The sequence below is a fragment of the Mastigoproctus giganteus genome, chromosome 7, assembly GCF_048544385.1.
Source record: "Mastigoproctus giganteus isolate SK-2022 chromosome 7, ASM4854438v1, whole genome shotgun sequence".
In the NCBI taxonomy this organism is placed as follows: domain Eukaryota; kingdom Metazoa; phylum Arthropoda; class Arachnida; order Uropygi; family Thelyphonidae; genus Mastigoproctus; species Mastigoproctus giganteus.
Window position 1 is genome coordinate 7,017,937 of NC_143581.1, and position 15,650 is coordinate 7,033,586.

Genomic DNA, 15,650 nt, shown 5'->3' on the forward strand with positions numbered 1-15,650 from the left:
CAGGTCACACCTTGAGTACTGTATAGAGGTCTGGAGGTAGGATGTAGAGCTGCTAGAACGAGTACAGAGAAGGACAAGATTGGTGTGAGGAACAAAGGGGTGTGCTTATGATGAAAGGCTTTCATTTCACAAATATACGTGTGGTCTCAATTCTAATCTCAACAATGTCCATTTCCACTTGGAGTCTGCCAAACCCCACGTACGTTTTCTGACAGAATCTCAGTTATCAGTTGATTCAACTACTGCTCATCTCAGATGCCCAAATTATTCGCTGTATGATTCCTTTCGCCTCAAAGGTGGTACTTGTGCATATGTCTGTTCTGATATTCCCCTGTCAGAGACTTGGCAATTTGGAATCTCCTCTCTTTGATCTTCTCTGGCTTAAAATCTCACTATCTCATTGTGTCAAATTCATCTGTTGTCTCTACCGTTCTCCACTAATCACTTGGAGCTCTTTGACTTCCTCTCTTTGCAAATTGACTTTCTCCAGTCCAACTTTCCTAACAGTGAGGTAATTTTCCTTGGTGATTTTAATGTTCACAACTCCAGCTGGCTTCCATTTTCTAGTCAAACCGACCCAGCAGGTCGAGATGCTGAGGGTTTTGCAATTACTAATGACCTAGCACAGATTGTTCATTTACCTACAAGTAAATGAACAATCTGTGCCTTCATTTACCTTCATTTACCTATTGGCTGTATGATTAGGACAATCCTAATCATACAGCCAATACGCTTGATCTTTTTCTCACAAACAACCCTTCTAAGTACATGGTTGAAGTGAGAGGTCCTCTAGGCACTTCAGATCACAACTTGGTGATTGTCTCTTCTCCAATGGAACCTTTATCTTATGGCTATTCCCAACCTTGTGTTGTTTGGCATTACAAGAATACAAAATGGGATGACCTGCGAGACTTCTTTTCTTCTTTTCCTTGGTCGGATTAGTGTTTCAAAACTTCTGATGTTAACGTTTGCTCAGAACGTGTCAGTGAAATTATTCTTGCAGGAATGGAATCCTTTATCCCACACTCCACTTTAAGATCTCATTCTTTATCTAAACCTTGGTTTTCCAATAAATGTGCTAAGGCTGTCCAAGAGAAGAATGTTACATATTGTAATTGGCTTGTTTCTAATTCTTCAGTTTCATTTTCTGCCTACACCAAAGCTCGCAACAATTGTAAAGCAGTTATTAATCAGTCCAAACTAGAGTTTGAACAGGCTAAGAGTAGAAAACTTGCTTCTTGCCCTAATGGTAGCCGAGCATTCTGGTCTCTTGCCAAAGCTATTGGCCGCAATTTTTGCCCATCTCTGCTCCCACCTCTGTCCAAACCAGATGGTTCTGTTGTCACTTCAGCCAAGGATAAAGCTGACCTGCTAGCATCCCATTTTTCTTCCAGCTCATGTATTAATGATCTTGGTAAAACACCTCCCACCATTCCCAACGTGCTCCATTCAATGCCTCCTGTGGTCTTCCGTCAAAAGGATATCAGAAGGATTTTGATGAATCTTGATGCTAAGAAAGCTCCAGGTCCTGATGGTATTTCTCCACTTGTTCTCAAAACCTCTGCCCCTGAACTTACTCGTATTCTTTGCCACCTTTTTTCACTTTCTTATTCCAAAGGTGTTTTTCCTTCTGCTTGGAAATTTGCTCATATCCAGCCAGTTCCTAAAAAGGGTGACAAATCCCTCCCATCCAATTATCGTCCCATTGCAATTACTTCTACTCTTTCTAAAGTAATGGAGAAAGCAATTAACCGCCAACTCTTAAACTACCTAGAAAGCTTCCGTCTGATCAACGATCGCCAGTATGGATTCCGTCAGTGTCGATCCACTGGTGATATTCTGGCTTATGTTACCCATTTATGGACTAATTCAATGGAAAGGTACGGTGAAACGCAAGTAGTTGCTCTTGACATCTCAAAGGCTTTTGATCATGTTTGGCATAAAGGTCTTCTAAACAAGCTTCCATCTTATGGTTTGCCAACTGTTTTTAGTAATTGGTTATTCAGTTTTCTCTCTGATCGCTCACTGAGGGTGATGGTAGATGGCTCTCTGTCTTCTAACTTCTCCACTAATGCCGGTGTCCTCCAAGGTTCAGTTCTTTCCCCCACTCTTTTCCTCTTGTATATCAATGACCTTCTTCCATTGACTGGAAATCCTATCCATAGTTTTGCCGATGATAGCACATTGCATTCAACCTTCCATTTTGAGAAACCTTGTCCTGCTCAATCAGCTTCAAGTTCTCGAAAATCTGCTCCCAATTCCTTAAATGCTGATCTTCAGGTAATTCTCCAGTGGGGAAAGACAACTTAGTTGATTTCAACCCTTCTGAAACTCAGTCTTGTCTTATATATCGGAAAAAGGATTCTTCTGCTCCTATGCTTATCTTTATTGACACTCCGATTTCTAGGCAAAATGATATATCTCTTTTGGGGATTACCCTGACTTCCAATCTCTCTTGGCACAAGCACATTACAAATATTGCTTCCCCTGCATCTAAAAAACTTGGTTTTCTCTTTCGCTCTCTGCGTTACGTTTCTTCCGAAAAGCTGCTCACTCTGTATAAATCGCAAATCCACCCTGCCATGGAATATTGTTCCCACATCTGGGGTGGTGCCCCCAAAACTTCTCTCAGGCTTCTTGATTCCATTCAGAAGAGGGCAGTTAGGTTAATTAATGATTCATCTCTAACAGAGTCTCTCCACTCGCTTTCTCATAGACGCACTGTTTCTGCCGCATGCCTCTTCTACAGATACTTCCATGGGCACTGTTCTTCTGAATTGGCTTCTATAATTCCTGCTCTCTCTTTCAAAACAGTCTGAACACGTGCTGCCACCAGCCAACATCCATTTACTGTCCAACTTCAAACCCACAGAACCAACTTTTCATCTTCCTCATTTATTCATTCAACTGCCATTTTCTGGAACAACCTTCCTTCATATGTATTTCCTGAAAATTACAATCTACAGAAGTTCAAGTCCAATGTCAACAAATATCTTCTTTCGTCTTCTCAACCTCCAACCCAAGCACAGTACTAAGTACTATAGGTTCTAATACCTCTCGTGTTTGGGGTTCACATAAAAAAAAAAAAAAAAAGCTCCGCAAGTTGCAGCATCTGGAGACTAGGCATCTGCTGCAAGGTGATCTGATTGAGGTGTATAAGGCCTTGAATGGTTTGGGCAAGCTCAGTGCTGATGGGATACTTCCACTTGTTCACACTAAGCTGAGGAAGCATAGATTCAAATTGAGGAAAGACAGTTGTAGAATAGATGTGTGGAAGCTTGCTTTTAGCCAACAGGTAGCTGACTGCTGAAACAGAATTTCATCTGTTATTGTAGAAGTTGATAGCTTAAATAAATTTAAGGCTGGGCTAGACAAACATTTGGAGTGACAGGACGGGTGAAACTGGAAGGGTTTTTTTTTTTTTTTTTTTTTTTTTTGCTGATAACATCTCCATTTTGATGATGATATTGTTTTCTTTAAATTGAATAATGGCTACTCTGCAAGCCCTGACTTCTTCACTATTCTCTTCTGAGGGAATGGAGGAATATAGCTGTCTCTACTACAGCTCATCAACCTTTCCATAAAAGTTGATGAGCTGTAGTAGATTAGGGCAACTACCCTAATCACTTTAAAAATATCAGTATTCAGCCTATCTTTAATAAAAGATCTGAGGACTTTAAGATCTAAGAAACCACAAACCAATTTTCCTCCACAACAAAATCACTAGGATTCTTGATTTAATATTTCAGGGGCATTTATCTAACTATCCAACACCTTTTATAGCCTAACAACATGGCTTCCTGAAAAGTTGATTAGTCACATTAACCTTAGAAGTTTGTTTCTGACAAAGATCAAAATCAATAGTTGATCTTTTTACATTTTATAAGGTCTATTCAACATTCTAATTGGCAACACACAGATTTATGGAATTCAAGAATTGAATTCAATTGTCAAAATCCTCAATTGTCAAAATCCTCATTCAAAATCTTTTTTCCAAATAGTGAGGTTCTCCAGCATTTTCGCTATCAATCTCTCTTATTTAACAATTTCATTAATGACCTTCAGAATACAGTCTCATGATCCGCAGTTCACACTATCACATTTCCGACAGCACTCAATTACTCATCTATTTCAAAAACCATCTGACCAAGTTCAACTCTAGAAGCTCTAAACAAACTCATGCAGCGTGTCTCAGAAAACACTCTCTACAATTCCATCTAAGTGTCAGTCTATCTCTTTCTCAATTTCTGGATCATTACCTAGATATGTAATGATCTTAACTATCCCTACTATAATGGATGATCGTGTACACAAAACCATGATAAGAGTGATCAAGTTATAGACTTAGGATTCATTTTCACAAGCAACTCTGATTTATGTCATATCTGACATAAATCAGTCGTATCTCTCATGTTATCAGTTAAATATTTAAAATTATTCAATACTTTTATATAGAGGTACTCTATAACACAAACTGACTATGCTTTTGCTTCTTGGAATTCTCAAAAATTCCACTCTAACAAACTTCAAGCTCACCAGGGTAACTAAGATTCATCTCCTCCATTAATCCTCTATTCTACAACTGCTGTTACTATCAATCACTTATCTCATTCTTGATGTTAGAAGAATCTAAGGTGACTGCAAGTTTCTTCTCTAAAATTCTTATAACATATCAACTTACATGTCCAATAAAATATCAACAATCCTTCTAACACATCCAGTAGCAATATTATGACAGTTTTTTTAACCTTAACTTACCTGATATTCTTAATATCACATCCTTGCAACTTCCATTGTCACAACCAGTTATACAGTCTAACCCGACCGCCCCACAAACCTTTTCACATCGTAATAAGCTAGTCATTTTGGACTATCTTCATTATTGTTTTTAATATTATTATAGTTTATTACATACACAATTCACTGTAAAATTAGGGATTCTGTAGTGCATGATTTGTATTAATAAAATTTTTAAAAAAAATCCCAATTCTAAAAATATATTACTTCTGCAATATATATAAAATTTTAAATTTGATGCCAAAATGAAAGGTAGCTCTTTGTAAAATATTTAATTTAAATTCAATTTTTGCATCCTTCAGTTTGGAATTAAAAATATTTTCTTGTATTTTTATGCCCGACATAGCCTGATAATAAAAAGGTACTGACATGAACAATTGATATATCTCACTATATTCTAAAACACACACACACACAAACAAACTACAAACAGCCTCAATTTATAAATATTCAGATTACTCCATGAAGTAGCAATCTGAGCATTTCAGACTTTTTAATCCAAGATTAATTATTTCAAAAAACGGGATTCACTTAATTAAATTTTCCTTTAGTCTGAAAACAGAATCATTATAAGCAGGTGCAAAAGTTATTTATTGTATGTATTCAATGGATCAATTGTATTGAATGTAACTTTTGCATAAGTAATTTTGTCAAAATTACTTATTGTATGCATTTAAAGAATCAATTTGGAAATCTCACTCTCTCTCTCTCTCTCTCTCTCTCTCTCTCTCTCTCTCTCTCTCTCTCTCACACACACACACTATGAATTTAATTAGAACTACACCTTGCAGCTCTTCTGAGTTCCGAGTCTCTGAGATGAAAATCCAGTAATTTAGAAACATTTATAGTTACATGCTGAATAACTATAAAAATTTCAATAAGTTAGTATTGCATCATTTCATTATAAAGTAATGATCGCATTATTACTCAATTATTAATAACTAATCATTAATAATTCAGTAATAACATGATTATAATTTAGTGATATCATTATCAGTGCTGCAAATAATTTTATTTTCAGCCCTGACAATGGTACAAAGGGTCTGAGAAACTTGGATGTGAGAATCAAATTAAACTGCAAACAATGACCAAAAAATTATACCTTTCAATGCCATTTATTTTAAGTTAAACAAGTTTTTGAAAACAATATCATTAGAGAATCATTCTATGAGTTTTAGTAATTAAAAAAAAATGAGATATATAAACAAAACTATGATTTCATAAATTCACCATGTGAAGAATTATCACTCAAAGGAAGGATTCTAGTTACTGAATTCCAATAACAGTAATTTAGAAATATTTTCAAAAAAACTCACCTCCTCATGCATATTTAAATTTTCATGTGGTAAATAGTTATATTAAAAGAAACTAACAGAAGAAGACTAATAAGTTAAAACAATTAAAATACCACCACCTTGAAGTTAACTAAATAGAGTGCACTTCAAGGAAGTAGCATAAAGAGTGAGTCATTTTTACAGGATGCTTCTAAATCAGTACTGTTTGCTATATCTAAAACTGGCAGTCCAGGCAATAACTTTATTCAAGAAAAATTTTTAATGCCCCTGCTACAAAATATCTAAATTTTGGAATCAAACAGATTTCTAATAGGATAATTTTTTAAAACACATTAATTAAAAAATTCTCCTAATTGGAATCAAATTTCCTATAGGGTAATTTCTGGACACAATTTATCTTCCATGCTATTTGCTGGGGAGATGGAGGGATATCTAAAAGAAGAAAAAAATGAATATTTACTTGCCACATCATCATAATCCTATAAATGCTGGATGTGAAAATCAATTTCACGGCCCACAACCAATTGTCACAAAACTTTTCTTTTTAAAAAAATAAAACCACTATGAGTATGACATTGTAGTTTTCAGCAGTTATAATATTTACCAAGAAAAACAAATAAATAAAAATCAACTCCTGGGCAACACTAAAGCAAAAGGCATGAAAAATTTGTATCTGTTTTGATATACAAAACGTAAATACAAATGTGATATGCAATTTTCATTGTATATCAAAACATGTTTTGATATGCAATGAAAATTTGCATTTGGATAAATGCAAATTTTAATTGCATTTAATCAGGCAACTACACTTCTTCATATAGGAATTGGAAACAAACACACTGTTCTTTATTAAAAGCAATGACTAAGAAAAGTTGAGTTAATTACCACAAATCATGACTAAATTTAAATACGTAAATATGATTTGTTTGTTGTTTTTCAGAGATCACTGGGTAGCAGGTTTAATGTCTGATTTAACTACAACTGAACAGCAAAATTAGCAAATAGTAATTAACAAAAGTCATTTTTTGAAGAAAACATGAAATTCATTGTCCTGAAAAATTAAAATAAACAAATTCACATTCAGATAAAATATTAAGAGAATGATATTAAACTATTACAAAATTATCTTATTACTTTAACAGCAACTATCAAAATTTAATATAGAAAACAGCTCTTTTTACCTTGAAAATGGCTTGTTGGTTCTATTTTTAAGCCCCGAACTTTTTGCTGGTAAGCTTTCATATGGTCCATTTTTTTTATTATTTTTTCCATTATCTCTTTTTCTGCAGCCTGCTGCTCTTTGACTTCATTCATCTGGATTTCATGAATAAGCTCCGCTCCCCTGCAGAACCAAAACTAATGAATATCAAATTTACTTATTGTAACTAGAAGGTGTGTATCTAAAAAGCTTCAGGAATTAGTGAATACATAAAAGCAAGTGTTTTAAACAGTTTATTGGCATTAGTAGAGGCATATGATGCAAGAAAGCAAGCTTATATAGCATCAGCAAAAAAAAAAAAAAAAAAAAACCTTCCCACTTTACTCATCCATTCACTCCAACAGTTTCTTTAGTTCAGTGTTGAATTTATTTAATCTGTCAACTTCCACAACGACAGATGGAAGTTTGATCCAGCAATCAACCACCCACTATCTAAAGGCAAATTTCCAGACATCTATTCTACAACAATCCTTACTCAATTTGAATTTATGCCATTCAGGTGTGGAATCTGAGCAAGAGGAAGAATCTCATCAGCGTTGAGCTTGCTCAAACCATTTCTTATACCCCTTCAAATTTCTTATTTATTCAATATCCTAAAATTTCTTATTCCCTTCAAAATATGTGCCTTGAGAAGCCGATATGCTTAATCCAATATCTGCACAATTGTCTAACACTAATTTCAAATGCATTATTTGGCATAGTGTATAATTCTCTCACTACATTATTATCATTATTTTTTTCAAATCTGCTTCCTTTATAGCTTCAACTTGGAAAGAAAAAAAAAAGGAGGGGGGGTTAGTGATAGATTAGTAGTCATTAGTAGTAATAGTGATAGAAAGAGAGTAGTCAAACTCTACAATAAGCATACAGGAATTAGTATTAGCAGGGCATATGATGCAAGAAAGCAAGCTTATAAAGCATCAGCGGGGGGGGAAGATTGCTTTTTTTTTTTGGCTGATGCTATTTCATCCTTCCCATTACACACATTTATTCAGTCCAAATCTAGTTCTGCCCTGAACTTATTCAAGTTTCTGACCTCCAACTACAACAGATGGAAGTTTGTTCTAACTATCAAAAAGGCTGCAAGAGTAGCTCATGGTGTCTTTTCGATGATATACAGAAATTTTGGTAGCAGGGATGAGGAGGCGATTGTCCCTTTGTATAAGGCAATGGTCAGGCTACACCTTGAGTACTGTATATACCGTATTTCCCCATGTATAAGATGCTCCCATGTATAAGACGCACCTTAATTTTGGGGCCCGAAATTTGAAAAAAAATGTATTACATAAAGTTATTGAACTCAAGTTTTATTCATCATAAAATTCATACAACTCCTCATAACTTGAATTCAGCACTGCACAAAAATCTTTTCTGAGCCATTTCTGGGCAAAACGTGGCAAAACGTAACCTAATATACCGGAAACAAGTGAAAAACAATAAGCGCAAAGACAACAAGCGTGAAAAAGTGGGAAATGCAAGTAAAAAAATCTACAACCACTGTGTAAGACGCACCCAGTTTTCAGACCCCAAATTTTTCGAAAAAAGGTGCGTCTTATACATGGGGAAATACAGTAGGTCTGGAAGCCTCATTTTAGGAAAGATGTAGAGCTGCTGGTACGAGTACAGATAAAGGCAACGAGATTAGTGAGGGAAATAAAGAGTTGGTGTTACCAAGAAAGGCTTAAGTTTTGCAGATTACAGTGTCAGGAGACTAGGCACCTGAGAAATGATCTGATTGAGGTGTATAAGGCCTTGAATGGTTTGAGCATGCTCAATGCTGATGGGATTCTTCCACTTGCTCAGAATAATCACCTGAGAGGGCATAAATTCAAATTGAGGAAAGACAGATGTAGGATAGATGTTTGCGGAAGTTTGCCTTTAGCCAGCAGGTAGTTGGTTGGTGGAACAGACTTCCATCCTTTGTTGTGGAAGTTGATAGTCTAAATAAATTTAAGGCTGAGCTGGACAGGTATTTGGAACAAATGGAGGGGTGAAATGGGAGCAGTTTTTTTTTTTTTGGCTGATGCCACATAAGCTTACATACCGAAAACAACAATGGGGCCAACACTGAAACTTGGGGTACTCCACTAATAACATTATTCCATGAAGAGAAGTGTCCATTGATAACCACTCTGTCTTCTCCCACTCAACCATCCTTTTATCCATTTCAGGAACTTGCCCTTAATGTCATACTGCTCCAATTTGTACAGTAGTTGTTGTTATTTGATTTTTAGGAGCATTAGCAACTAAGGCCATATTTCTCCAGGGATATGCGGTGGTCACGGGCTCGAACCCCGGTCTGATCAAGAAGTGTGTGCTACGCACTGCTGCTCCTGCCCACCTGGCTACGGAGGCACCATTGTACAGTAGTCTTCCACGTGCCACAGTATCAAAAACTTTCCTAAAATCCAAGTATATGATATCAAAATTATTCTGTAAATATTTACTGTCCTTCCCCTAAAGTTCTTCAATGCTCTGAGCTATTAGTGAAATATGAGTGCAGGAGTGTCTATTGCTTTCCTAAGTACTTTCCTAACTTCACCTCCCATTAGCTATATAGCCAGACATGGACTGCAGGTGGAAACAACCTACACTTAGAAAAGTCAATACAAAATATTTACTTACTGCTCTATCTTTGCAGCTTGTGCATAGGCAAGTATTTTCAAACAATTACAATTACAATTAGAATAAATATAAAATAATAGCTAACAAACCACTTGAATATATATATATATATATATCACTTTTTGATCAAATACATTGTATGAATCTTTATTTTTATAATTTGTACTCTATTTTGAACACTGTCAATGAAAGAGTCTGGATTAAGAATATTTCCCAATTTCTCCTAAAAAAAAAAAAGTGGAAATTTATTGATTTTTAAAATTTAAGTCAGAAAATCTATATGAAATGCATTGTATAACTCTACTGAAGCCATTTTGCTTAATAAAGTATAAAATTATTTGATATAATGAAAAAAAAATTACCTAGATGCAAGAACTTGTTGAGCACGGACTTCATTGACCAAATGTTTAAAGTAATAGCTACAGAAAAGTCTTTTCTGCAGAAGCAAGAAGGCAAAACATATTTCATCCCATAACAAACCAGCTCCTTCAACTGGCATATGACATTCATCTCCGCTAACAACATGATTCTCTAAAATTATAAAACAGTTTTATATATTATGCTACAGAGAATTTGCACAATTATACATAAGCAGCAAAACCTGGAAAAGAATATCTCTAATAAATGGTAACTATTCTCAGTTAAAGATCAATATATTCAAAAATCCTTTGTGAAAAAGTTATTCAATGATTTTATAATTAATGTCCTAGGAAAGTTTTTTTTTAAACTATTCATAAACATTCATATAGGCTTCTGCATACCAGATGCTATACAGTAAATCCTTGCATAAAGACTATACGATAACAGTCATCATGTGGATTGATCATTATGTGGGTATAGGAATTACATATTAAAGCCTTTGCCCATTTCTGGAATTGAACCCTTTTACTACTGAAATATATACTTTAAATATTCAAACTTTGCATTTTTATAGATAAACCTATTTAATCATAAGAAAGCATAAATAAAGAGAGAAACAAGGAAAACAATGGGAGAATTAAGGCATAAAAATAAAATAACATCACAGGATTAAATTTCAACTTGGCCTCAAAAAAACTCTTACTTAATAGGACATGATAAAAGAATTTTTGGGCAGACAAATTTAATTTTCTTAGAATCTACTTCCATAACACCCTCTGGAGGTTTTGGGGTGCTATAAATTGAGGCCTCCTCCAATCGTAATCTCATAAGGGCAACAACAACAGTGGTCTCTGGCAGTTTTTAAATTCTATACAGCGAGACCAATTGATGACATTACCAACAGCAAATTCTAACTGGGAAGCAATCAGGAAAGTAATCATAGACGCCACTAGACCAGTGATACTCAAAGTGTGGGTCGCAAACACACGGTGTGTGTGTGTAGGGGGGGAGGGGTTACATTCCAGGGGTGGTCCACGAACTGTTTGTTACTGGGCCGCGACAAGATAAGTACAGATATTGAAAGTAAGTGTTTAGAAAATTTTATAGCAATTTGGCACATTGCCATGACATGAAAGTGTATGTGATCAGTAGATTCTTCTCTTTATACAGGGTATAGACCAGTTTGGGTGTTGTCAAAGTCATGTGGTGAGTCGCATGTGGTGCAAGCTGCATATAAGTTATGCACAGTAGGACTACGTTACATGTGATATTTTAAGGTTAGTTTGTCAATTGTAACCCAAATGTGTATAAAAATCTGTAAGCATTTCTTATTGAATAACTTATTTTTACAATTATTTTAATTTTTAATCAAGTCTGTTTTGTAATTTATAGTTTAACATTATTAAACTATAAATTACAAATAAATTATAAATTATTAAACTATAAATTAAAATTACTAAAAATTAGCAAAGTAAAATTTGTATTATTTATTTTTAACCCTAATTGTATACGGCAAAACAAAGTTCACCGACCTTTTTGTCAAGAAAAGATATGCTGGCGAAAGTAAAGAAAGCCAACACGAGAACCACACCAAACTACAGGAAACTTAGCGGACAAAGTGGTTTGCCACAACTGCAGTTTCTCCCTGCATTCTCGGTAAACAGACCGTGCTTTTTATCGGTAGCCTTTATATTTTCTAACTTAACTTTAAAGGTTAAGTTAGGAAATATAAAGAAAAATAAAGGAACCTTTTCCTATTATTTCTTATTTCATAACCTAACCTTTAAATTTAAGGTATGGAAACCCTTTCCTATTACAGGTAACCTTCATATAGCACAGTTATTAAGTTCCTGTAAAATGGTGATGTTGTGCGAAACAGTGTTATACGGGACTATGAAAAAGTACAAAAAGTGGGGGGGGGGGTTACATTCCAAAAGCTAACAAAAATGCACTATTTCGTTAACAAAACTAACAAAAATACAACATTCTAAATTTCGTGTATCTTCTGCTCTCTTTAAAAAATCAGTAATCTGGGTTTGTTTACTTTTGCTTGATAAATCTTTGTGAATTTCATCGTATGGAACTAAGCATTTTTGAAGTTCACTTTTGCACTTTGGGCTCCTTTCATTCAAAAATCTGCATTAAAAAAAAAAAAAAAAAAAAAAAGATTCTAATTGCTCGGCTAACTTTATGCTTTCCCCTATGCTTTTTATTGTAAAATTTTGAGGTTTAGAATTTTCATCTGCGATATCATCATCTGAATTGATTTGATTTTACCTCCAATGCCATTTACACCAAATCTGCTATGCCGGCTTCTTTTTCTACAAGTAATCATATATTTTTTTAAAATTTTTTTAGGAGCATCAGTGACTAAGGCCATGTTACTCTGCATATATTGTCTGTAAATTGCGTGTGTTCTGTAGTCAATTTTCTGTTTTGCTAGATGAAAAAACGATGCTGCCCAAGCCTGACTAACTCAGCCACGTTGTGAAAAAAAAAAACCACAAAAATGCCTACCGTTATCGATTGTATTCGAACTCAGGTCTCCTCCTGCCGAATGATAGAATCACCCTCCTTCCGGTGTGGGAAGGAGGGCGATTCTATCAACTGTGCTCCCCATGAGGGCTTCAGTAGTCATATCATCAAAACCTTCCCCTCCTACTGAAGTAGCAAGTTCTACTATCGCACCAATTCCATTTTCTGCTGTTTCAATCATATTTCCTGAACAAACTGACTCTGACCATACATTTTTTCGCATGCATTTAACGTAGACAGTTTAACTTCTTTCAGTGATAAAGCTATGATTCTGATACAGTCCACAATTGAGAAATGTTTCCATGCCTCCATTACTTCAACAGATTCAGAATCAATCTTATCCAAAATCCATTGTAATAATTTTCTGATGGAATGAGTTTTAAAGGTGGATATAATGCCTTGATTTAACGGCTGAATGAAAGAAGTTGTATTAACCCAGTATACAACTGTGGCGGTAGAAACATAACTTCAATGTTTGGATGACTTAAATCTTTTGGATGGTCTTGGCTATCCAATAGTAATAAAACTTTGAAATCTAGATTTTTCCAGAAGTTCAAAAAGTACAAATTCAATAGCACAGAACGTGACACAGGAATTTCCGAACAAAATAAAATACGAGGATTTCTCAATAATTTTTTTTAACTGTGAGTCAACAGTGGGGGATTCCAAAGGAGTGTAAACATTGAAAAATTACATCCAACATATAGCAGGGTATCCCCGCATAAAAGCTCAAAAATACCCTGTTATGCGAGGTTTACTAAAATTCTCTAACCGTTTTAGAGTAAAACCATGTTATATAACCATGTTGTGTGAGGATTGCCGCAATTTATCAATCATGTTAAAGCAAAATGGCGTTGTATAAGTACCATGTTATATAGGGGTTGCCTGTATTTTAAATACAGGCAACCCCTATATAACAGGTTGCCTGTATTTTAAAGGTCAGGTTGCCTGTATTTTAAATACAGGCAACCTGACCTTTAAATTTAGGTAAGCAGATCTTTTCCTAGCCTAACATTTAGTCGATCAAGTTACAAAATATAACAGAAATAAAGAAACGTTTTCCTTCTTTCCTAACCTATCCTTTAAGGTGAGGTTAGGAAAACTAAGTTTAAAAATGTACAAATAGATCAGTAATATGGTTTTTTTAATAGCAAAAATACTCATGAATTCCAATAATCTGCTTTGAATAATGAGAAAAAACTAATCATTACATTGTCTGGCATGCCTATGTGTCAATCAATACATTGTTCTTGGCTTCTACTGCCATTACAAATAACACGAACCACTTGTTTCCCGAGGATGCAGGGAGAAATTGCAGTACTGGCAAACTGGTTTGTTCGGTAAGTTTCCCAAAGATTGCTGTGGTTTTCATGTTGGCTTTCTTTACTTCAGCTGACATGCCTTTTCTGAAAGCAAGAGTAGTAGAAAACCAAATAATGATGATGAAAGTGATTACAAAGAAATGAAGACCAAAAGAGTTCATACAAGTTTTACTAGGAAGTATGATCCTCATATATTGAGTTTGGTTTAGTAGTCATAATTGATGGCAAAGGGATAAAACCACAGTGTATTATTTGGGAATACCTACTGGCTAATGAAGCAATGAAACTATCAAAACTTAAGTGGGATTTACATACAAAACATAAAGAAATAAGTTCAAACCCAAAAGATTCTTGGAAAGAATCTTTTGGAAAGAAAGAGTATCTAATTAAAAAACCGAAGAAAGCAGATGTTCAATATTTCACATATAAACAAGTGCTTTGTTGGCTTCTTATAAAGTAGCACTTTATAAGGTTGCTAAGACTAAAATATTGGGTCCATTGTTGTTTTCTGTATTTATAAATGATATTGTTGATCAAGCTTAACGTCCAAGTTTGCAGATGATACGAAGGTTGCAGGGTTGTTAAGGACACTAATGCCAATACGCTGCTGCAACAGGATATAAAAAAGTGGAGCAGAGGGGCTGAGGTGATAAATGAAGTTTAAAATTGACAAATGTAAAGTACTACATATGGGAAGCAGCAACCCCAGAGTGACGTATCAACTCTGTGGTACTACACTGACAATGGTAGAGAATGAAAAGGACCTGGGGTAATTGTGCAGGCAGATATCAAGTTTTCTGAGCAGTGCAGACGGTCTGCAAGAGTAGCTCATAGTGTCTTGTCAATGATATACAGGAATTTTTTTTTAGGAGCATTAGCGACTAAGGCCACATTGTTCCAGGGATATGCAATGGTCATTCCCTGACCTTTCCGCATCCTCCGTATTTGGTGGTCACGGGCTCAAATCCCGGTCTAATCGAGAAGCACGTGCTACGCACTGCTGCTCCTGCCCACCTGGCTACGGAGGCGATTATCCCCTTATATATGGCAATGGTCAGGCCACACCTTGACTACTGTATACTGGTCTGGAGGCCTCATTTTAAGAAGGATGTAGAGCTGTTGGAACGAGTACAGAGAAGGGCAACAAGATTAGTGAATGAAAAGAAAGGCTTAAATTTTGCAAATTACAGTGTCTGGAGACTAGGCACCTGTGAGGTGATCTGATTGAGGTGTATAAAGCCTTGAATGGTTTGAGCATGCTCAATGCTGATGGAATTGTTCCTCTTGCTCAGAATAATCATTTGAGAGGGTATAAATTCGAATTGAGGAAAGACAGATGTAGGATACATCTGTCTTTCCTCAATTTGAATACGGAAGTTTGCCTTTAGCCAGCGAGTGGTTGCTTGGTGGAACAGACTTCCATCCTTTGTTGTGGAAGTTGATAGCCTAAATAAATTTAAGGCTGAGCTGTACAGGTACTTGGAATGAACGGAGGGG

General features: G+C 35.4%; 1 protein-coding gene across 1 annotated transcript in view; it reads right to left on the bottom strand.

Moving 5' to 3' along the window:
* The window catches only part of LOC150082462 (piezo-type mechanosensitive ion channel component-like), an 861,219-nt gene that overhangs the window by 338,801 nt on the left and 506,768 nt on the right, over positions 1-15,650 (bottom strand). The window contains 2 exon segments of the mRNA XM_090377768.1: positions 7,274-7,434; positions 10,299-10,467. Coding sequence (XP_090233894.1) covers positions 7,274-7,434; positions 10,299-10,467 — 330 coding nt within the window.